The 22,938-nt window shown below is 44.8% G+C and overlaps 1 protein-coding gene across 4 annotated transcripts; it reads left to right on the top strand.

The window, feature by feature from the left end:
• The first annotated feature begins 1,079 nt into the window (after positions 1 to 1,079).
• FZR1 (fizzy and cell division cycle 20 related 1) lies at positions 1,080 to 22,934 on the top strand. 4 transcript variants are annotated; one of them, XM_068920311.1, is made up of 14 exons: positions 1,080 to 1,220; positions 10,671 to 10,813; positions 12,517 to 12,642; positions 12,880 to 12,943; positions 13,362 to 13,489; positions 13,960 to 14,042; positions 14,422 to 14,605; positions 14,819 to 14,884; positions 15,352 to 15,454; positions 16,141 to 16,325; positions 17,203 to 17,436; positions 17,525 to 17,629; positions 18,484 to 18,576; positions 19,470 to 22,934. In XM_068920311.1, exons 2-14 carry the CDS (start codon positions 10,745 to 10,747, stop codon positions 19,509 to 19,511), a joined length of 1,482 nt encoding a protein of 493 aa, XP_068776412.1. In that variant the 5' UTR covers positions 1,080 to 1,220; positions 10,671 to 10,744; the 3' UTR covers positions 19,512 to 22,934. The 4 variants fall into 4 exon arrangements, with proteins under 4 accessions (XP_068776412.1, XP_068776411.1, XP_009668155.1 ...); XM_068920310.1 differs by having other exon boundaries at positions 1,087 to 1,220; positions 10,668 to 10,813; XM_009669860.2 differs by lacking the exon at positions 1,080 to 1,220 and adding an exon at positions 1,377 to 1,831 and having other exon boundaries at positions 10,668 to 10,813.
• The last annotated feature ends 4 nt before the right edge of the window (positions 22,935 to 22,938 follow it).

Consider the following 22,938-nt stretch of genomic DNA (forward strand, 5'->3'; position numbering starts at 1 on the left):
GCTCCCAGGACTGCTACTCTCACTCCACTCTCTACGAAAAGCCTAGTGGTTGGGCTCCGGTGCCAGCCTCCCGCTGGAAGCAGCTGATACAGAGTATTTGGGAGATTTCTTAAGAGCTGCTTACTCAGATTGGTGGAGCAGCAGTGACTGCTGGCTGCAAGCTGTACTCACAGCAGCAACCCCTGGTTGCTGCGAAGCGGGTTATTCACTGCAGGGCTGTGGGTGTCACCGACAAGCTCTTAAAACTGCTGTAGGATTGCTGCCTTCAGCAAAATCTGGCAGTTTGCGCTTCATTTTGAGCTGTTCAGGCCGCTTGCCTGGGCCGCCAGCAGGGGAATACTCAGAGCCCATCGGCTGAATCTCTCCATCGACTGGATTTCTGGTGTCGGTGGCTGACCCTCCCCCGTTTGACTGTCCCATTTAGCCTAAAGCGAAGAGAAGAGAGTGCTGTGCTGCTTTGTGAGCAAAAGCAGAAGGGTGATTAGCTGGATTTTCTGCCCTCTCATCACAGATGCGAGGTTTCCCAGCAGGTTCAGAGCAGCAAAGGACACAGTAGCACCTGCATCCCATCGCCCACAGCAGGGTTCAACTGCCCACACGCCGGGGTCTGCCACCTGCCCTCGCTGGCACGGGCATTTAAAACGGAGAGGAAAGTGCTCGCTTTGGTCCTGCCGAGGCTTTGGAGCATGCCCGGGCAGGGCTGCGCACGCTCCCCCGCAGCCCGGGGGCCCGGCCCGGCCCCGGGGAGCCGGGCTGAGCGGCCGCCGCAGCCCCTCGCCTCCGCCACGATTCAGCGTGCTGCGAGGTGGCACCAAGGGCGTGCGTGGCCCCCGAGCCCCTCCCCGAGGTCGTGCTGGATCTCGCCCCATGGGTTTCTACGAAGCCGCGGGGTGTCGGTGGCGGGGTCACACCCGGCCCCGGCCCCGGCCCCGGCCCCGGCCCCGGCCTGCTGAGGGAACTACTCGAGCGCCGCCGCGGCCAGGCCGCAACGGTTGCCAAGGACGACGAACGCGCCCGCCGCTTCCTGTATTGATTCGAACGGGGAGGGGGCGGGGAGCTCCCGTGATGCCCCACGCGGGGGCGGGGCCGCGGGCGGGAGCGGAGGGCGGGGGCAGCCCCCTCGCAGGCGGCCGCCATATTGGGCAGCGCTGCGGCCGGCGGAGACTGACAGGAGGAGGCGGAGCGGGGCCGGGCCGGGCCGGGCCGCGCCGGCCGCGCAGGTGAGGGGGGCGGCGGGGCCCGCGGCCGGTGTCACGGCTCCGGCGGCGCGGCGCCGTGCGGGGGCCGGGGAGGGGCCGGGCCGGGCCGGGCGGGACTCGGCCGCGGCCCGGCGGTGCCGCAGCCCGGCCGGGGGGAGTGGGGTCCGGGGCGGGGCGGGGCCCTGCCCGGCCGCCTGCCCTGGCCCTGCCCGGCCGCCTGCCCCGGTGCCCGGCGGCGGGGCCCGGCCTCTCCGGCCCCGGGGCCTGTCCCTGCCCCGTGCCCGAGCTGCGGCCGCTCTGGAGCCTTCCTCCCCCTGCTTCTGTTCTGTTGCGCTTTTTTAATAGTGCTTTGTCGGGCCTGACAGGCTGAAACTTAATCTCTCTGAGGCAACTCACAAGTCATCGCGCTGTGTTGATTTCTGTAATAAGGCCGCTTCGCGTAGAGCACTGCGTGCAGGGCTCCGGCCGACCCCTGCCAGCCGCGGCCCTGGGAAGTGGAAGAGCCCTCATGCTCCCTTGCGAGAGCCTGGACATATCTGTTAAAGGACTTTGTGCGCCTGAGCCCGTAGACGGTTGTGTGGCTCTGTCCAAAGCTGCTAGGAGGTCTCCGAGTAGACCCTTTATTCAGTCAGGTTTGAAAGACTTATTCAGAGCTTGGGGGGGGGGGGTCAGCTGCTGTCTTCCACGGTACTACAGTTCTTGATCAAATTGATAGCAGGAGCAGTAGCCATGACAGAGATTCTTGTGTTGTGGACTCTAGTTCTCTAGAGAACTAGATAACTGTGGCAACTCACCACAAACTTTTACCATGTGTTGCTTGTTTATATACAATGTAAGCTAGTGATATGCAATTGTTCTGATGGCTCCTCAGTGGTCTGAGGGAACTGAATACGGATTTGTGACTTTCATTAGGCTTTTAATGCGTTGCTAATGCCTTGCAAATAGAAAATAGTATGCATGTTCAGTGAGTTACAGCCTTTAGGTCTTGAAAACATGAACTGAGCATCTGTCCGTGCATGGTGAGACAAAACGAGCATCTTTTTGCGGTAGTCATTAAAGCTAAATGAAATCTATCAGATCGTACTGAAGTCATCTATCAAAGAAGTCTTTGGCTTTGTTGCTTGGATGAGTTTTACCTGATTTGTTGCTCTCCTGAAGGCGTTGTGCTCATTTGCTTGGGAAGTGCTGAGTTTTATTGAGTTAGTGTATTTAATGATGCTAGCCTAGTGTTTTGTGCCTAAGGTTCCTCACTGAGAGCAACTCACCTGCTGGTAAGAGTATCTCATATTAAAGATTGGAGGGTTTTTTTGTATTATTATTATTATTTTAATACATAAACAGAGTTTTCCTGACTGAGGCTGTTGCATTTTCTTTGACTTTTTTTTTTTTTTGAAATTGAGCAGGGATACATTTGCATCTTCAGTAACTTAAACCTTATGATAAAATACAGACCTTTTGAATAGCCTGGCTTTTTCAGTAAAGCTCCATAAACAAAGCTGCTGGTGAATTTTTAATCTTGATTGTGGTGTACTGACTTCTGATAAGGCTTGCAATAAAGCAGACCTTTTATCTAGAACTGATGCTCTTAGCAACTGTTCGTATCTTGTTTTGAGACATTAGAAAAGATAATCAGACAACTGTATTTTGCAGGTTCTTGTATCTCTGTAAAAGGAAACAATGTAATGAAATTTATGTTAGTAGCTGTATGAAAAATAGACTTTGTATTGTTTTAGAGCTCAGCAATCTGTGGGCAGGTAAAAGTTGTGGAAGTGCTATTTGGGAAATACAGTGCTTTGAAGAAGGGATATCTCATGTTTGTGCTCAAAAGGCACTCTTGGTTTTCCTCTATCCCTCTCGAAGCATGATGCACAGTATGGCAGAGCATATAATCTACTAGAAGTAAAAAAGCTGTAATGATTTTGTAAAATGCTATAAATACATGCAGTAGACTTTCTCTCATGCTTTTCTTTACTGTTAAGCAAGTCCTGTTTGAGCCTAAAACACTTAACATGGGAAAAACTCTATCCTTATTAAGACACCATATCCCTAAAGCTTAGGTGCTGCACTCCATGCATCCCCATTTCCTTTTCATTAAGAGGCTTGTGGTATGTACAGTAAATGCAAAATATATTATGTATCTTCTAGGTAGTCATCAAAACAAACACTGTGATATGGTTGTAGATGCCCAGCCAGAAGTAAATCTCTTTATTTCTATTGTCTGTCCAGTGGCTTTTCAAAAATGTGTGTTTATGTGGGGAAAATTGCCATTAGGTGACAATCTAAATAGAATTACTGTTGGCATATTCGGCCCTCTGCTTCCTCTGCCAACTGTCTTGGCAGAGGCTAAAGACTAGACAGAGATTGCCAGTAGCTCAGCTTTTATATCTGAGTAAAGATACGGTGGTGGGCTACTATGTAGAAAGCTGTGCGGTTTTTTCGTCGCGCCCTCTGTCTTGTGGGGCAAATAGGGTAGCAGCATCCAGTCTTACCAGTTTGGTGTTCCTCACAACGTGGACTAAGGTGAAATGTCAAAACAGAACATTGCAAGATTAACTTTTATCCCCTGTATGTCATGTAATAACTTGAGGAAATCATACCTAGTTCCTTACCTGGCATTTGGGAATGTCCTTTACCACCTGCAGAAGACAATAGCATTTCCTACCTGCTTTGCCTCGTGCAAAAGCTCAGGCAGCAGTAGCTTGTTTCGTTAACATCAGCAGGAGCAACGGAGCAGATGGAAGTAACAACCTGTTTGGTACTCAGTATTTCTAGAGCATGATCTGCCAGAGTTGAACTAGATTTTTAATTCATTCTTCAGAACTTTAATCAAGCCTATGCAACAACCAAAACAGAAGAGTTATTCAGACGTTGTTTAGTCAAGGTACGTTAGTTAAATAATGCATCTCTAAAACTGCAGAGTGTTTTTTTATATGCTGCCTGCGTTATTTGTTTTGTCTTCATAATATATGAACCTGTCATGAGGCTTTCTGTTAATTAGGTGCAGAGATTGCCTTTTGACCCACAGGCAAGAGATGACACAGAAGTGACCCCACATTGAGCATGCATTATGTTTTAATGCTGGATGTATTTCCCAGCATATGGCTTCCTGCACTGCTGAAGACTTTGTTCTTTATTTGGATTTCCCTAGGAACAGGCATGGCTCTCTGATTTATGGAGGGAGACAAGAAAAAGGAGAAAAAAAGAAATAATCACTACATGTAGGCAATAAAAAGGGTTTAATGGTAATGCTTTTGAGAGATCACCTGCTGAGTACCTGATTGTCATGTCCTGTCTGCTTAGATAAGCCCTAGCTCCTAATAGACTGTTGTAAACTGCATTGAGATGTGTGTTGAATGAAAAGGTGATGTGTGAAGATAGAGTAACAAACATACAATTTTTCTAATTTATTAAAAGCTGCTTGAAGCAAAGTTGGAAATCTCCCAGCCAGAGGCTGGGCTGCCACATATATTCAACAGTGTGTGAGTTTGGGGGGGGGGGGCGGGGCTATCTGCTAGTTCTGATGGTCTGATCTCTGTAATTGAGCTTTACACTTGAACCTGAATCATGAGTAGAGGAGTTGAAAATGTACTTGTCTTTTGAGTATGGCATGGCAGACTTTACTCTGTTAGCCTCCCTTCTTTCCTTCTCCCTGGGGAGAAGGGGGATTTAGGAAAAAACTTCTGTCCTGGAAGTGATGATGATATCTGAGTGTCATCCATGTGGAAAGAGTAGCAATAGCAATATTGTTAGTAGACTTCCTGAAATCTTCCTCTCAGAAGAGGTCCCACAGTTAAGGAAGACTTTTTTTCTTAATTGTTGTTCCCGAATTGTTCAAAATCTTTTGGGTGTGTAATGGTATATTAAGAAGGTATATTAACGGAGGGAGATTGTTATTTTTAGTAAAAGCTCTTCCGGTGATGGAGGTTTTGTGCTGGGTTTCCTTAAGGTGTTCTAACGCTGAATTTCTGCTGGCACGTAAATATTCATGCTATGTCCAGAGCTCTTTGCTGTGAATACTTCATCACTGGTTCTTGCAGGCTTTCTGCAGGGTTCTGTGACCTCAGTTGTCCTAAACTAGCACAGTTGCACTGTGGTTTGTTGGTCAGGGTTCCTCTGTCATCTAGCTAGAACTTTTGCTATTTGTTGCTTTGAAAAGTGAAAGTGTTTTGCAAAGCCCTAAAATAGTTTCAGAAGCTGACTGGAAGGTTGTAGAAAGTCTTGTAGCTTGTCTGCAAGTGTAGGTGTAGATGCAGTGAGTTAAAGTCAAAGATCTGTCACCTCCAGTCTGAATTACAGATTGAGCTCTTGCCTGTGAGGAAGGGATGTTGTTTTTCTTGACGCAAGAGACAAAAGAAGGCATGAATAGCTGCAGATATCGCCCATCTTCTAAGCTTAGTATAGAGTTGCAGCATCTTGAGTTTCTGTACTACTGTTAAGAATCGGGAGTGGAGGCAGGAGAGAAAGCAATATCTTGGCCAGTCCTTTGAGTCACTTTGCCTTTCAGATCGAACTTGGATTCAGGCTGAGCCTACTTTTGGTCATCTAAAAGTTGGCTTTTTTTGGGGGTGTGTGTGTGAGGAATTTGGCTGTTCTAGAGTTGATGATAGTGAGTACATAGGGGGTCTGTTAGCCCCCTGTGTAGGAGGAAGTTGTTCCCTGGATGCTCTGACTTGTATAGGCGTTGGAAAAGGCAGAAATAATATAGGCCCTCACAGGACCTTCAAGTAAAGAGTAGTCACCTAAACATTATGCTGATGCATAATGCTGATGAACACACTGATGCAATGTGATAGTTCTAGCAGTAATGGAAGGTCTCAGTTTACTGGTGGAATACTGAATCTCTGCAGCCTTCAAGAGTGTCTTAATAACAAAATAAGGATGGAGATCTTGCTTGTCACCATGATACAGAAGTAACTTTTTCATTGCTATTAGCATGGCTTCTGTGTAATGCCCAGTTGTGAAGTATTGTCTTTAAGTGTGAGGCGATGAAGCTTATATTTTATTTTGAAATAAAGCTTAATCTGCTTCTCTCATACAAGGTTTACATTTGTAAATGGTTTGTTTTTTTACACTAATACCTTTGTAAATCATTGGATAAGAGATTGCGTAATTATTTTAAAAAGGTAAACATTGGTAAAACTTGCACAAAGCTCTAGCTTTTTGCCCTACTTCTCCTTTTAAAAGGAGATTAGTTACTTAATAGACTGTTTGGCATAACAGGTAAACTTTGTAACTGTTGATTAAATTTGGAGTAGCTCTACTTCAGATTGGCTAAGAGCAGAGTGTCTTGCTCCTTCTAGATGTTGGTGTTAGCACTCTGTAGCTGGCTTTAGCATTCTGTATATGTTTGTAGTAGGCTTGACTTGGGCTATATTTTAGCATTGTTGTTTTTCTTACAGCTTGTTCAAAAGTCTGGAAAATAAGAGAATTCATAATAACTGGAAATATTCTTTAATACTCCAGGGTGAGGCAGCATGAGCTAACTGATTCAACAGCTTGCTCCTGCCAGAAAGGGCCATTTCTGGCTACATGTTCTTTCTGCTTCCCTAGTGCCAGCTTTGGCTCTCATCGGATCCCTCAGTGAGTTGATCCAGCTTACTAAAGCAGCAGGAAATTTTGCCCTTTTGGGTTGAGTTAATTTTCTGTCATCGTAGTGAGCCAGGTGAACTTGGGGGGGGGGGCGGAATCAAACAAGAGCCAGAGCTAGCACAGAGAAAGTGCAGGACTGCTTAGCTGGGATAGATCACTGGAAGACTAGAACATTGGCTTTTGGGAAGCAGGACATGTGGGGATGATTTCAAACCATGATGCTCATGACTTAAAGGCTAAGTGATTTACTCATTCTCCATCTTCTTCCCCTTGATAAATAATGGGGCTCATTCTGAGAGCTTTTAGATGCACCTGAATAGTGTTTTCTCTCGAAATTGGCACTGGGGTGCCATTAAATATCAGTCCAAAGAGAAGGTAGCCTCTCTGGTTTTGGGTAGGCTCTTGCTATCTCAAAATTCATATGTGAAAGTGGTTGGGTTTTCAATTTCCATGAAAGTCAGCAGAAAAAAAGGCTTTACTTCAAGAACTGTAAGTTATCTTCTTGAAGAAACAAAAGATCTTGAGGAACCAAGTCTGTTATGAATTCTTCTTTTATAGATATTTTGTTACTAATTAACCAGCTAGTTTATGCTTGGAGGGGAAAGGGTTTTCCACTCCTGGGGAAGAACTTGTGTGTTGTGAGTATTTTAGTGTTTTCTTAAGGCACCTTAAGTCTTATCTCTGAGTTGGCTGGATTTTATCGTAACTAGCATTTCTTTCAGAACAGTAATTCTACGCAGAGTGGTGGTGCTGAACAAAAGTGTGTTTTGTTCTTTTTATTGACCTCACTTTAACATATTCAAATACATAAATGTGTTTTCTCAGTATGGATCTGTTTTTAATAAACCAGCGTGTAGAATGCCAGGCAGTTGGCAGGGAAATGAATGCAGTTATTTGGCAAAATTGTTTCTTCTTTGAGAGGCAGCCTCTACCTACTTGGACTCTTTAGCAGGAGTTGAAGTTGTGGTCTCAAATGTAGGCTTTGTCGTTGGTTCTGTTATAACTGAATTCTTTTGTTTTGTTTTTGACATGGCCTATCTGAGCAGGGCAAGAATTGGACAATCCTTGACCATCTTTTTGATATAGAAATTGTTTGAGCTGTTCTTAAAAATGGAAGGTAATTGAGTGTGTAGGCCTTAAACGTAAGGGATGCTGCTGAAAGTGAGATTACCAGAATTACAGGATTACCAAAGGCAGGAGAACTTTTAAACCTACCAGTTCAATATATTTCTAAATTTAAATGGAGCTGAAGGGAGTGGAGGAAGTCTTGGTGTAATTGAAATACAGTTAATTTTATGTGAATGCTTTATTTTGAAGCACTTAGTCTGAAAAAGGTTGTCTTGGGCTTATTAGTATTATTTTCACATTCTGCCTTTGCAGTCTCTCTTCTCCCGTTGTTTACTCTGCGTATGCTATATTTCTGATTAGAATAACTTTTATAGAGCTCTTACATATTAGTTTGTACAGTTCAGAAAGCCAATGAATGTTTGATATCCAAAACGAAAACCTTACTTTGCTAAGTTACTACATCTAGATCTTTCACAAATATGATGTTGAGTCATTTTAGGAGAACCCTTTAAATGTTTGGCATCATCTATTTGATTATGCTCCTAGTGCACGTTCTGCAAACTGATCTCCTTCTTATCCATGGTGTATAAATGCGTTTTGTTGAGATTCTTGGTTAAGAGATCCCCCTTGCCTCAAAGGCAGACTTCGAAGATGAGTGAGTAAGGATAGTATTAACTAAACTAAAAAGTGAGGAATAGTGTTTATTGTTGGGTGCATTAAAAATTTTAACCTTCTTTGTTAATAACATCAAAGACTTTTCTACCCTTTCACTTAATAATGCCCTATCTCTGACTTCTCATTTTACTCGGTAGAAACTGATTACAGTCAAATTTAGTAGCTTTCTCCAATTTTGCCTCCTAAAGAACATACTGGAGAAATCTCTTAAATTAAAAATAATAAGTTGAGGGAGGAGGGTGACAGAGGTAAGCAGGTGTACTCAGAAGCAGCTTGGCATTACCTATTTCAGGAATGCTCCTGTAAAAGTGTTAGCGCATTTTAATGACAAGAAAACAAAAGGCCCTAAAGTTTCAGTAGTTCTTGGAAATTCAAGTTCCAGTACCAACAAACAGCTTTGATAAAAAGAAAGTAGCTATGCTAGCTAATAGATGACTAGTCCAGAGTTCATGTACTTTATCATGTTGCTTTCAATCTAATTTTGTAAAATATTGCAGTACGTACTTGCATCTCTCTGGCTTACAGCATGCGCGGCTACAACCTCTCTAATCCATCAATATACCTCCAGTTTTTAAGGCCAAACCTTGGGCAGGTTTTCTGCTCTTAGAGGCGAACCCTTTCACAGCGGCAGAGGGTAGTTGCAGGCAGTTCCGCTGTGGGCCCTGTATGTGGCAGTGTGTAGCCTGTCCCTATATGACTTTCTCCCAGAACAGCTGTTGGTGTGCAGTTGCCTCCCAGATTTTGCCACAAGTTTGTATCTTGAGGCAACTCTATTTGTGTAGCTGGGACTCTAGCCAAATGCAGTAAATGTTTACACAATAGCAGTGAATGAAGATCATGCTGTGTTCTGCAGAACTTCCATATGCCTGTGTATTGTGGTTTTTCGGTGTGGAGTGCATGTTAGATTCCACCTTTTCCTTTGGAGATGTTTATCTTGGGTTGAGAGACAAACCTGGCATGTCTGTTCTGGTATTGGCATTTTTGTGTTGACGTGAGCTGGCAAGGCTTGCAGTGCACCCTCTGCTATCCTCTCCCAAATTTTCAGGTTGAACATAGTCACGGTGCTTAGATGGATGAGGTTTTTCTGTCCATTCTATTTGTCAGTTCTTATCCTTTGTCTGGAGGGAGGGAGGTATATGTAGGTTAGAAGAGGCTGGGTGCTAATAGTGCTGGTCTCTTACCTTAAGAGCTCGGAGAACGACTGTGACTACATATCCTCTTGGAATTATTAGCTAATATGTATTTTAATTTAGCCAACCAAATGTAGACTATGAAGCAGGCTTATCCTAAAATGTATGCTTGAAAGATGCTTTGTAAGGTGGACTGCAGCATAGTTTAGCATTGTCTATAGTCTGCACAGCCACAACTGAGCTAGCTCTGCACTAGCCAGTCAGAGTAGTTGGGGCAGCATGGACTTCAGGTGTTTACCCAGTGGGCTACCTAGTGTAGAGCTGCCCATGCTTCTGCAGTGGCATGGCTATGAGTATCCAAACTAGCTTCAGCATAGGCATATGTGTTGCTGTTGTTCCTCTTGCCTGAGGTGTAAACCTTGCTGTAGTGGTATAGGTTGTAGATGTCCTCTGTGATTTTTTTTTTTTTTGTTTAAATGTACCTGCATACCTAACACTTGTTAAACTATGCTGCTGCAGTTTACGTGAATGGGCTCATTTCGAGTATGAGGCTGTACTCTGCTTCAGTTGTGGTTCTCATACACTTAGGTCCTATCAGACACACAATGCTAATTACCTGTGCATGTGAATTGGCAACCAAGGGCGATAATGCAGAAAAACACTCTCATCAGCAGCCTCGTGCTATGTTTTGTCACAGACGTTTGATAACGGTGCTCTTGAAGGAAGGTGGTCTCAAGTTCAATGAGTGGACTTAGACTTCAGTTTTCAGATTCTACCACTTGTTTGTGCATGTGAGCTACTTGTGAAGTGGACAGAGAGGCTAAACAGCTTGAAGGTAAAACATGTTGTGCCACAGTTCTGCTTTTCTGATATGGTTTAATTCATTAATCATCTGAAAAGCACCTTAAACCTCTCTCTCCAGCTGTAGAAGCCAGCCTCTTTAGCATTTATTTTCTATATGAGAAGGTGTGACATTTTAGTAACTTTCTTCCTCTAACTGTTGCAGCAGACTAATTACTGTTTAGACTTCATGAAGATAAATTCCTGGGACTGCTGAACTCCCCAACCCCTATCCTTTCCACCATGGACCAGGATTATGAGAGACGTCTCCTACGCCAAATCAACATACAAAATGAAAACACAATGCCTTGCGTAAGTACAAATGTGCTGTGATCTTGGTCTGACTATTAAGTTGATGTCTGTCTTGCATGTGAATATTTTAACTTGAGCTTTTCAAAGGTATGATACCTCTCCTAAGCAAACCTGAATCTTTTGTTGGGCTATGACTGGGTCTGAGTTCCTGAGCTGTTCTAGGAGTGATCAAATAGTTTAGGTTGCAAAAAATGCATTAAGTTGAGTTTATACATTTAGAAGCTTTGTAGCGTACTGATGCCTTTTTATGTTGAGCACTAAGTAATCTCAGTAAGTACATGTGGAACGCAAAAAGTTGGAGGCTAACAAACAAAACAGCCTTAAAACTGGAGACTAAAGTAGTCAGAGAGGAAGTCCTAAAGAGTAGGAAAGGTGGCGTGTATGTATCTCAGTCCCTAGGAAGGTTGTGGAGCAAATCCTTCTGGAAACCATTTACAAACGCATGAAGGACACAAAGGTGTTTGGGAACAGTCAGCACAGACTTACCAAGGGCAAATCATGTGTCTGACCACCCTGATAGCCTTCTGTGATGGCATGATTAACTCAACAGATGAGGGGAGAGAGTAGATGTTGTTGACGCTGTCTTTAGCAAGGCTTTTGCCCCCTGATATCCCTGTAGCCAAATTGAAGATAGGTGGTCTACAAGATGGGTGGAAATCTGGCAGGCCTGCTGGGCTCAGAGTAGCGAACAAAAATCTGAAGTCTAACTGGCAGGTGATCACAAGTGACACTTCTGTGAGGTCAGTACTGCTTAATATCTTCACCAGAGATCTGGACGAGGACATGATGCATCCTCTGAATGTTTCTGGGGACACCTTAGTGGGGGAAAGTGGTCAATTCACTCAAGGGCAGAGCTGCAGTCAGAGGAAGCTTGACGAGCTGGAGAAATGGACTGACAGAAACCTCATGAAGCTCAACAAAGATAAACACAAAATCCTATACCTGGGACAGAATCATCCCACACAACAGGTCAGGTTGTCACTGACTGCTTATAAAGCAACTTTGTAGAAAAGAAGTGGCAGACAGCTTTGACATGAGCCAGCAATATGCCCTTGTGGCAATGAAGGTTATTGGTCTATTGGGCTGCTTTCATGACAGTTAGCCAGCAATCTGAGGAAAGTAATTATTTTCATCAGCCCCGTGGGACGACTTCTGGAGTAATATGCCTTATTTGGGATTCCCCAGTACAAGAAGGATTGACAAGATAGAGCAAATCCAGCAGAGGCCACCGAGATAGCCTCTTGGAACAAGGGGTCCAGGGAGCTTGTTGGAGTCTCCATCCTTGGTGCTACTGAAAACTTAGCTGGGTGAGGCTGTGACCCTCAGTCTCACTTTGAAATCAGCCCTGTTCTGAAAAAAGGTTCTTTCCCACATAAATTATTCTATGAAAAAGAATGTGACCACAGTCAAGGAACCTGCAGCTTACCTTGCAAGGAGTCTGCCCCACTCCAGGCTTCTGTGAGTTGATATGACAGTGCTCGCTTTAGAAGGGGTAGCGAGGAAGAAGCTGCTTAATTTGTTCTTTTGGCAAAAGTTCCTGTGACTATTGAACTATGGTGTGCTCACTAGCTCTGTTAAGAGAATAAACCAGTATTTGGTTCTTCTGGCCTTGTTTAGTTTTGATAAAACCATTTTGATGTTTTTCAGACCCATGCTGTGATTGACATGGGTTATTCTTGCATGTCTTTTATTCCTTAATTCAGGTAGCAGAGATGAGAAGAACGTTGACGCCTTCCAATTCTCCAATGTCTTCTCCTAGTAAACATGGAGACAGATTTATTCCCTCAAGAGCTGGGGCCAACTGGAGCATTAACTTCCACAGAATAAATGTAAGTTTTTCTCTTGTCTCCTAAAGCTCGAAGTCTTGCAATTGAGGAAATAGTGTATTTCATTTTGGCTGGCAGGATTGTTCTGCTTGTCTCTTGCATCAGGGTCTTCTGCCCCAGAAGAGCTGTGAATATAGATCTCCTGGCCCACAGGGGCAGCCTGTTTGCAGGCTTCTTGGTTTGGTATTTTATGTATATTGTGAGGTTTTTGTATGGTGATTCCATGTTTCTTTCTTTCAGGAAAATGAAAAATCACCAAGTCAAAACAGAAAAGCAAAGGATGCTACATCAGACAATGGCAAAGGTTAGACCCTCTTTCTACTGCTTGTGCCATGTCTACAGTTTTTTTATTTCGAACTGATGCCAATTTTGGAAGTCAAAAGTGAATACTGGTATTTCTATGCTTGTGCAAAAAGTCAGGCTAGTGTTTATGGGATAAATGCATGCATCATGAGAGTGAATGCCAGCTCATCTCAATAAGCTGCTGATTGAGCAGCTGGAAAGCAAGAGGCTATTTGTATCCCTTGATCTACTATGTCATGGAAATACTTTCCTGATGGAGTGGAAGGAGGAGAAACTTGCTGCTAATCTAATTCCACACTTGAGCCCCAGGCCTATTAAGAGGACCTGTGAATGTAGAAGTTGGGCATGTCACTGTCGCTCCCTGCAGAGCTGCTTGCTTGTTTGGAGTTCTCTGCATAAATGCTTGTTTGGGTTCACAGATGGCCTTGCTTACTCGGCCTTGCTGAAGAACGAACTCTTGGGAGCAGGGATTGAGAAAGTTCAGGACCCACAGACAGAGGACAGGAGGCTGCAGCCATCCACCCCAGAGAAGAAGTCTCTCTTCACTGTAAGCTGACTAGTTTGCATTAAAATCAAAGGAGATTGCCTATGCCTTGTTTATGTCGTAAGAAAAAAAGCATATAGTTCTGTCAAGCTGCTAGTGCAAGAGTTATTGTTGTCACTTTATTAACATAAGCTGCTATAACAAAACCTGGTGGCCTGTAAAGAGATCATGAATGTCTGCAGCAAGCTGCACGCTTCCTTTTTACTTACTGGCAAGGAAGCTGAGTTGGGACCAAGCTTTTCAGACAGTCTAAAACTGGGTAAGTGACCAAACCAAGGTTTTGTAACAGCTAAGATTAGATTTTTTTGGTACGATTTTGAAGCCCTTGAAAAAGGGAGGATCTGAAAAGGTTGGGAAATCTGCCAGCGGGTGTTAGATTTAGCTAAGCATTGGGTACCAGCACCTGTGCTGCAAGTGATACCCTAGGTCTTGGACATGCTTGGATTCTTATTAGATGAGTTTTCTTCCTGTAGTATTCTCTCAGCACAAAGCGTTCCAGTCCAGATGATGGCAATGAGGTGTCACCATATTCCTTGTCTCCAGTCAGCAACAAAAGGTAATACAGGTTCTTCACAGGCTGCAAGAAGGGAAGAGGTGGGACAGAGGGTTGAGGTTCTCTAGGGGTTCTAAGGCAACCAAAGTAGCAATATGAATTGGTTTTGGAAGCCTGGGGAGTTGAGCAGTAGGGACAGTCACGTTATCTAAGGATTTCTATAGATACACAACCTGCTTAGATACCTAATACTTCGTGGCCAACTTTCAGTAAACCTAATTCCTTCCAGTTTTATCTGCTGGAAAGAATTTTGCAGTCTCTTTCTCTTTGTGTATTTCTACAGAAATACATATATGCTTTAAAGAGTGGCTACAGCAGTCTGTGCAGTCTGCTGTGATATGTAAAATCCTGTAGTTGTTTTTGTATCTGTTGTTGTAAACAGTCAGAAGCTCTTAAGATCACCTCGAAAACCGACTCGGAAAATATCAAAGATTCCTTTCAAAGTGCTGGATGCCCCAGAGCTGCAGGATGACTTCTACCTGAACCTGGTCGACTGGTCCTCTCTTAATGTCCTCAGCGTTGGCCTTGGGACTTGTGTTTACCTGTGGAGCGCTTGTACTAGCCAGGTAAATGATGATTGCCATCTGGAGAGTGAAGTGCCAGTTGTAGGTGTTTTCTCAGCCATAGTGTCTTTCACTGGGGAATGCACAGTGAAATGGGAATGGGTAAGGGATTCAACACTTGTAATGCTCTGTCCCAGATGTTTAGTTTGTTAGGCAGCTAATAATATAGCAGGGTGGTAGCAGATGTTTCTTACTTCGTTCTGTCTTATTTTCAAGGTAACCCGATTGTGCGATCTGTCTGTGGAAGGAGATTCTGTAACATCTGTGGGCTGGTCAGAACGGGTCAGTATAACATTGTCAACCACAAGAGCTGAAAGACTTAAAATTCAGTTGTTATCACTGTAGCCATATAGCTTTTGAAAAAGAGTTGTAACTTCTTGGGTTGTTTTCCTATCTTCCTCCAAACTCCCTGTATGTTGTTGAGCGGATGTATTTGCCTGTCAGAGCTCATTTCCTCCCTGCTAAATGAGAGAGGATGGAGGGCAACCTCTTTTAGCTTGAGGTTCTCTAGGCCTTTGGTAAGACCTATGGAAAGGGGAAAGAACCAGTTCACTTCTGCAGCTCTTGACAATAAAATATCACAATAAATACGTTACAGTTAGGCTAGTTGGTTCTCTTCAGCAGGGGAAAAAATGCGAGATGGAAAAATACTGGATGTTTTTATTCTTGTGGGTTTTATCCTCTGCCTTTTGTTTTATGTCCACTTCCACTTCACGGCTTTACTGATTGTGGGTTTTCTGTTCATCTAGGGGAACTTAGTAGCAGTTGGCACTCACAAGGGCTTTGTACAGATCTGGGATGCAGCTGCAGGAAAAAAGCTCTCCATGCTGGAAGGGCACACAGCTAGAGTTGGTAAGGAGATGGGTTCAGGTGTGTTGTTTCTTTTAAAATTGTTGTGTGTTTTTTGTTGTTGTTGTTTTCTTCCTTCCTTTTTTGTAAAGCAGGGATCTGCTTGAAATAGCAGGATCCAAAAATTACAATGATTGATATTTATCCCCTGCTTTGTTCTGCACAGTCTTTAAAACAGTATCACCTAGTAGTAATCACTGTGTTCTGATCTTGGGTGTGTGGTGGTGTGTGAGTGATTGCAGCAGGTGTTTCCTCAATAACTGAGGCATTTTAGGTTTGGTTACATCATCTTTTTTTTTTCGCTGGTACTGGCTTCCTGTTTCAGCCCTCCAAGCAGGCTGCTTTATGCTGAGATTTCCAGTTCTCTCATGCTCTTCAGGGACTGGTTTTTGCTTAGAGGGGTTGTAGATCTGATCACTGGAGTAAGGTTTGGGAAGTTGAGACACCTTCCGAGTTCTATTTCTATGCTTTAGTGCACTGTGAAATGGGATTAGTGATGCCTTGAATGAATTTGTGCTGCTTAATCTTTCTCTGTATGCTATTTCAGGACTTCAGACAGTAGGTATAAAGGAGTTCCCTAAGCACGTGATTTTTGTAATCCTCCTCCAATTGTGGTGGCTGTCCTGCCTACCCTCTCCTACAGAACTCCTGCAATACACTCTTACGTTGTTGCTCTGCCTGCATCACAGGTGCCTTGGCATGGAACGCAGACCAGCTTTCTTCTGGGAGTCGGGACAGAATGATCCTTCAAAGAGACATCCGAACCCCACCCCTACAGTCTGAGCGGCGGCTCCAGGGCCACAGGCAGGAGGTTTGTGGGCTCAAATGGTCTACAGACCACCAACTCCTGGCATCTGGAGGAAATGATAACAAGGTATAGTACTTCTTGCTAGTCCTGTGAGGCTCAACATCTCCAGATCCTCACCAAGAAACGCCAAACTCTTTCTTCAAGAGTACTCAGTCTCTCTGAAGGGGCTTTTGTTTCAATCCTTAGACTGTTCTCAACCATAAATACTGCTAAACTTCTATGGAGTCTCTTTGCTCCCTAATAAAATCAAAAAGACAAATTTAATTGTGCTTCTGTGTTTGGCTAATTAAAACTATAGGTTTTGACTTCAACAAACCTACTCCTAACTGCACTTCCTGACTTTGTTTAGGTATTATATAGTCAGATCTGTTGTAGTAACATTCCTGTATGTGGAAGGAAACTGAGCTTAAAGCTGGACAAGTTTTAATACCTGTAACTCAGGCTTGTAGTTCACTGAACACCATATGGAAGAAGCATCTGTTATGAAGTAGCCGTGTTCAGAGCCTTTTGGAAAGGGTTGTTAGGTAGTGAATTTGCCCAGTGTGCGTGTGGCAGCATAGCTGTACCAAATTCTTCCTGCTCAGAATATCTTCTAATAAATTCAAATGTATTTCTAAATGTTGACGGAACAATCCGGTCCCAAAGACAAAGTCTTGGGTTCATATTCAGTGACAGTGTCTTTGGCGTCATAAGCTTAGCTTAAGGACTGTTTTGTTTCCTTGTTGCCCAGTGGTAAAATGGCCCCTCAGTTGAGTGCAGTGGCAGGGTGGGATTGGCTGCCGGGCTAAAATAGCTAACTGAGATGCATGTGCTTGGGCAGAGCTGTGGGAAATCATCCTGTTGCACAATCACCCTCATCAATCCTACTGCGACATCGTGGTTTGTGGGTGTTGCAGTCACGTGACTGCAGTGCAAGTTCGATCACATCTCTTTTCTCTGCCAGCTCCTTGTCTGGAATCACTCCAGCCTGAGTCCTGTCCAGCAATATACAGAACATCTTGCAGCAGTAAAAGCTATTGCGTGGTCTCCACACCAACACGGCCTCCTCGCCTCTGGTGGTGGAACAGCTGACCGCTGCATACGGTTCTGGAACACACTCACTGGACAGCCTTTGCAGTGCATTGACACTGGGTCGCAAGTGTGTAACCTGGCCTGGTCTAAACATGCCAATGAGCTAGTAAGTTCATCCCTCTCCCTGTTCAGTCCTGCTGCTGAGCTTTTTTGTGTGAGGAAGCATGATTCTGATTTCCTTCCCCCCCTTTCAGGTGAGTACCCATGGATACTCACAGAATCAGATCCTCGTCTGGAAATATCCCTCGTTAACTCAAGTAGCAAAGCTAACAGGGCACTCATACAGAGTCTTATATCTGGTAAGCGATGGCCATGTCTCTATGAAAACTCTTATAGCTGTGTATTTGTCTGTGGCTGTGTGTGTGCGTGCTGAGAAGAGACCTAGAGTGCAGTGCCAGTGGCACTGTAAGCTGCTTGTTGTCTAGGTAGAGATATGAATGTTGCCCTGAAAGCAATGAGAAAGCTCTGTATCTGGTTTTCTTGCCTGCAAGGGATACTTTGATTTGCTGCTATGGAAATGTGAGGCTTTATTAATGAATAGCAAAGGCTGCCAAAACTCTTCTGAGGAAGCACCAACATCTTCTCTTATTCCCTTAAGGCTTTTATGCTGTTTCATTGGAAACTGCAAGCAGGGGAAGAATTGGACACTTTCAGTCCTCCAATTTGGGCTTAAAATGTTTGGTGCAGTTAATCTACCTTGATTTCTTACCTGTTTTATTACCGTTACATGGGGCTTTGAGGGATTCCATTACAAAATAGCATCAGCGTATTTATCGTCTCTGTGAGTAGGTTCCAATGTAAGTAACTAAAGTTACTGGCATTTGCCAGCTCTATCATGCTTCCTGTCTTAACGCATATTTATAATCCAGGGAGGAATGGCCTCAATTACAACCGGCTTGGATTTCTTAACACAGGAATCCTTTTAATGTTAATTCCACCCATGTGTTTCATAGCTGCGTAAATAAGATGTAAGTGCTCAAATTGGCACCTACTGAGACTGTGAATAAGGCACATGAAAGCCAAGGTAGCTGTTTGGTTTCTCACTGTCAGCCAAGTAGGAAAGAGTTATATATCTCTGATACATTCCAATGAAAATTTGTTTTCACCCCCAAAAATGTAATAGTCATTAAAGGTTGTTCTCTCTTGGCCTTAGGCAATGTCCCCTGATGGGGAGGCCATAGTTACAGGAGCTGGAGATGAAACCTTGCGTTTCTGGAATGTCTTCAGTAAAACTCGCTCAACAAAGGTAAGGATGTATCGTGTGGATGGCTGCAACTGCGTTCTGCAGTAGGCTCAGCCTTTGAGGGTGGGTTTATTCTGAACTTGCTCTGTTCTGTCTTGCCTCTGAGGATCTCTTCGATTTGTCCCAGGGATGGAAAGATGTATGCAGTGAAGGGTTAAACCTTGCTGAGATATAAAGGGATTTGCAGTCATCAAATGAAATAAAAGGTTGCCTCTGTGCACCAAAGGCAATATGACAGAGCGTCATTCTCCTGCCTGTTACAGGGCCGCTAAACATAGCAATGAAAAGCTGCCAGCTTTCCAGAAGCTGTGTTGCAGTGAGCTCACTCTGAGCCTACCATCTTCCCTGCTGGCATTCTGCTATGAACTGACTGTGTCCTTGGAGATAATTATCCTTTAGTTCCTTACATAACTACTTAAAATGGTAGCTTGGGTGGAGATGTGAGTGATCCTGAGAAGTGCCACTAAAAACTTGCCTTCAGTGAAAGCAGATTGTGCCAAAAGCTCTGAGAGCTTTCTTGGGTATCTCACAGAGGCAGTGAAGAATGGCAGAGAGATCTTAAGGAGTGACTTGTGGGGAGCTGGCATGCTTATTGCTAGGTCTCCAGTCGGATTTCTGGTGGCTCTAGGGTACAGTTTCCCACAAAGCTGTGGGAACGGCACACTCCCTGCCACACTCCGTGTTATCAGTGGGAAACAGAAGATATGGGAACATTTGTGGTATTGGACTTTGAATGATGAGCCCAGAGCAGTCCCTTGGGCTAGAGATGCCTCATTGGCTTGGTAATAAAAGGAGCAAGTGGAGTAACACTGCAGCCATGCTGTGGAGGTGCCTGTCTCTGGGATTCACTTTGAGGGAGCTCTGGACTTAGTATTTGCTTTATCTTTCCTTTTCAGGAGTCTGTATCCGTTCTAAACCTCTTCACCAGGATACGGTAAACCCTCTGTATTACAACCCAGGAGACCACAGTCTGACGTACCAGGATAAAACCACTAACTTGGTGTGCATGGAACCCCAAACAATCAGCCAGAAGGGGAGTGAGTGTCAGTGGTGCCGGAGGATGGATCTAACAGATGCTAATTAAATATGTGCTTGTGAACCACATTGGGCAATATTTGGGATAGGGTTGGGGAGGGGAGGGACTTGCCAAAGGTTTACCAATTTATCCTTCATAGAGGGGAATGGGTACAAGAGGAATGTTAAAACCGCGTCCTCCAACCTTATTCTATATACTGGAGAAAACATGTATGATATGGACCATTAAGACCGGACCAAGGCCATCCCAACTGCTGTGTTGTCTCCTCTTAGAGATGAGTATCCTTGCCTTTGCGGGAAGGGGTTTAATGTGCTGCTTTGGGTCCCTCTATCCTAGGATGGACATCTTTGGAGGTAGGAGCTGACTAGACTTGTTCAATGCAACTGGAGCAAGGGGACTAGACTCCAGGCTGGGTGTTAGCCCCTCTGATATCTAAGGGCATTGTTTATAGCCTGGGATCTCCATTCCATGAAGAAACTGGAGAACTGCCTATTTTTCTTTGCATTTTTTCCAAATAAAATAGGTACTGCAGTGCTAGATACAGCCATTCCCGTAAGACAGTTTAACGTTGGCACACTTAACAGCTGGCTTCAAACAAATACATTTTTGGGCTCTAAACTTTGAAGGAGACTTAAAGAGGCCCCACCTTTGAGGAAGCGCATTCAAAGAATTTTAAAATTGCTACTGCATGTTCTAGGCTGATCTCCAAACTTTTAGTTAACGGAGAAGAAAAACAATGGCTTAAAAAAACTCCCAAAACCAAAACAAACAAACAAAAAAAAAACCACCCATGCATTTGGAGCTTCCTACAGTGCCGTTTGTTGCAGGCTGGTTACTCTGGAGTCTTTCTGAGAACAAAAGCAGTTGAGATGTGGTTAAACAAAACAACTACTGTAGATCTGTTTTTCAAGAAAGCATTGCCTCTTCTGGCTGGAAGGGGGGAAACACCATGGCTGGGTGAGGGGGTTTTTGTTTTTTTACGCAAGGAAGAAGTGTTGCTTTTTTATATCTAAGTTGAAGCCAGGGACCTGTTGTTTTTTTCTTTTTTTAAAGTTGTATGGGAAGAGAGTGCCTGCCTGTGTGTTTGGAGTCTGTGTGATGAGTGCAGTGGGATGTGATGCAAAGCACTTGTGTGTATGTGTTGCTTTTAATTTAAAGAGAAGCTGTTACGCTTGCAGCAGCCTGTTCCTGTCTTACTTTGTACATGTGCCAACGCTCTCCCTGCTGTGCACCTGGCTCTTCTGCCTGCCTCTTACCCTCTCTAGCACATTTGGATGTGAGTGCCGTTTCCTGTTCTCTGTATTTTCCTGGCTCTGTATATAGACCTTGAGCGGTTCTCTGTAGAGTGTATAGGCAATACTTTTTTTTTTTTCTTTTATTGGAAACCAGACTGCAGGGGTGGAGGTGGGAATGTAACTGCCTCTCCCCAGTGCCACCAGTATCCTTAGGGTGAGCTTCTGAGATAGGAAGGCTGATATGGAGAAGGGCAGTGAAGTGCAGCTCTGTTCACTACAGCCTTGACCAAGTGTGCCGTTTACACCAGTGCCTGGATCAGGCTCCTCTGTGGCTTGACACTACCTCCACATATTGCAGATACTTGGAGGTGCTTGTGAGGTGCTTTTGTGCCAGGAGTTCACTGCTCCTTAGCAAACTGACAGCACTGAATCTCAAAAGCCCAAAGTGGCAGCCACATAATCTTATTGTAGCCTCATTTGCCTCAAACATAATTTCAACACAAGTCTAGAAACATAATTTCAATGTAATTTCTGAAACACAATTTCAACACAACTACTTTATTGTAAGACTTACTGCAGGAGTATGGGGCTTTGTTAAAAATTGTCTAGTGGCCTCCCAATTCCTCTGTTGTTCCTTGTTACATTCACTGGCATTGTTAAATTTGTTAGTGTGGAAGGACCACTGAAAAGCACTGAGAAGTTGTTAATTAAGTCAGATCCTTAAGTTAGGAAGCAGGTTTGAACTGAAAGGCCAGTGGCAGGGAGTCCTGGCCTGTCACAGGTGTCTGTCCTGTTGCAATGTCACCTTTTGGGGGCAGCAGAGCCTGGGGAAGGGGGTTGCTTACACCAGAGGGTGAAGGTGGCTGGTAGCAGCTGCTGCTGTGAATTTCTTTCCTTCTGTGTTCTGGGTGCTCTCCTGCCCAAATCCTGATGTGCAAACTCCTGGGAGACACTGCTTTCTCCTTGAGGAAGAAACCTGTAGATAGGGTGGGGGCAAAGAGGAGGTCTCTGAAGTTGGACACAGGTAATCCCAGAAAATGGGGTGGCTTCATGCTGGTTTGTGCCCATTCTGGAGCCAGGGGAGCGCAGAGGTTGTGCTGGAGGAGGAAGCCAGGCGGTCCTGACTGTGAGCATGGGCACTTGCCAGGGCAGGAGGCAGTGGGGCTGGCTGTGGAGCCTGCCCCAGCCCCAAACCACAGGGCACCACAGTGAGGGTGGCACCACTGGGGCTCAGGTGCACCTCCTCAGGGCTCCTGCACCCCTGTCCTGGATGGGATCAGGTGACACGGGTGCCTTTCTTGGAGGAGCCCCTGAAGTGCCTGGGGAGATGGGCAGTGCAGTCTGGATGTGCATGGCCCATGCTGTGTCCACAGCTGGGTGCTCCCTTGTGTCCCAGTGTCCAGCTGGGCCCTGAGGACGTTGTTGAGGGGAGCAGCCCCCTTGTTGCTCTGTTCCTGGCACTGGGCTGTTTTCTGCTGGGCACTTCCATGAACTCCATTTCTCATTGTTCTTGCTTTGGAGCTGCCTTGTGAGCAGGTCAGCTTGCGACTTCCTCTCCTGTCATGTCTGGCAGGGAGGGCTAGTGATTTCCAACTGATAGCTGGTATGTGCCTGAGCAGCTTGCCTAAAAGCATGGGGAGAACAAGCTGATCAGATTGACTTAGCTGTTACAGTATGGCACAAACTCCTTCCCCCGCTCTGCTTGCGGCTGCCAAGGCAGGAGTGGAGTTCCCAGTAGTGCTCTCGGCAGGTATTTTGCCGCAAGAGTGTGCGTTTGTGGGTGTGTGCATATGTCTCAGCTCATATAGGCAAGTGGTGTGACGCTGTTGGCTGGCTGGAGTGTGCTGCAGTGTGTTAAGTGGGGAAAAGAGCAAAACTATTGTAAGCTTGTGTTTTTTGGTGTATGATCTGTAAGTCCTGAACTGTGCAGGTGGGTTGAGCAAAGGGTCCTCCCAGAGTTTATGCGATAAAGTCTGCAACCTCGTGGCATTGTTATATATAAGGCATCATATGGTGGAGAAAATATAGAGAGCGTTGTAACTTTTCCATGTAAAGCAATTTAACTGGCATTAAATAAGTTGTGAATTTAAGTCT

Source organism: Struthio camelus, chromosome 26 (assembly GCF_040807025.1).
Source record: "Struthio camelus isolate bStrCam1 chromosome 26, bStrCam1.hap1, whole genome shotgun sequence".
NCBI lineage: Eukaryota > Metazoa > Chordata > Aves > Struthioniformes > Struthionidae > Struthio > Struthio camelus.

Excerpts from the sequence above, each read along its gene's own strand:
- FZR1 (XM_068920311.1), top strand. The coding sequence starts at position 10,745 with ATGGACCAGGATTATGAGAGACGTCTCCTACGCCAAATCAACATACAA. Across the intron at positions 10,814-12,516 it reads ATGAAAACACAATGCCTTGC|GTAGCAGAGATGAGAAGAAC; the intron begins GTAAGTACAAAT and ends TCCTTAATTCAG. Across the intron at positions 15,455-16,140 it reads AGGGCACACAGCTAGAGTTG|GTGCCTTGGCATGGAACGCA; the intron begins GTAAGGAGATGG and ends CCTGCATCACAG.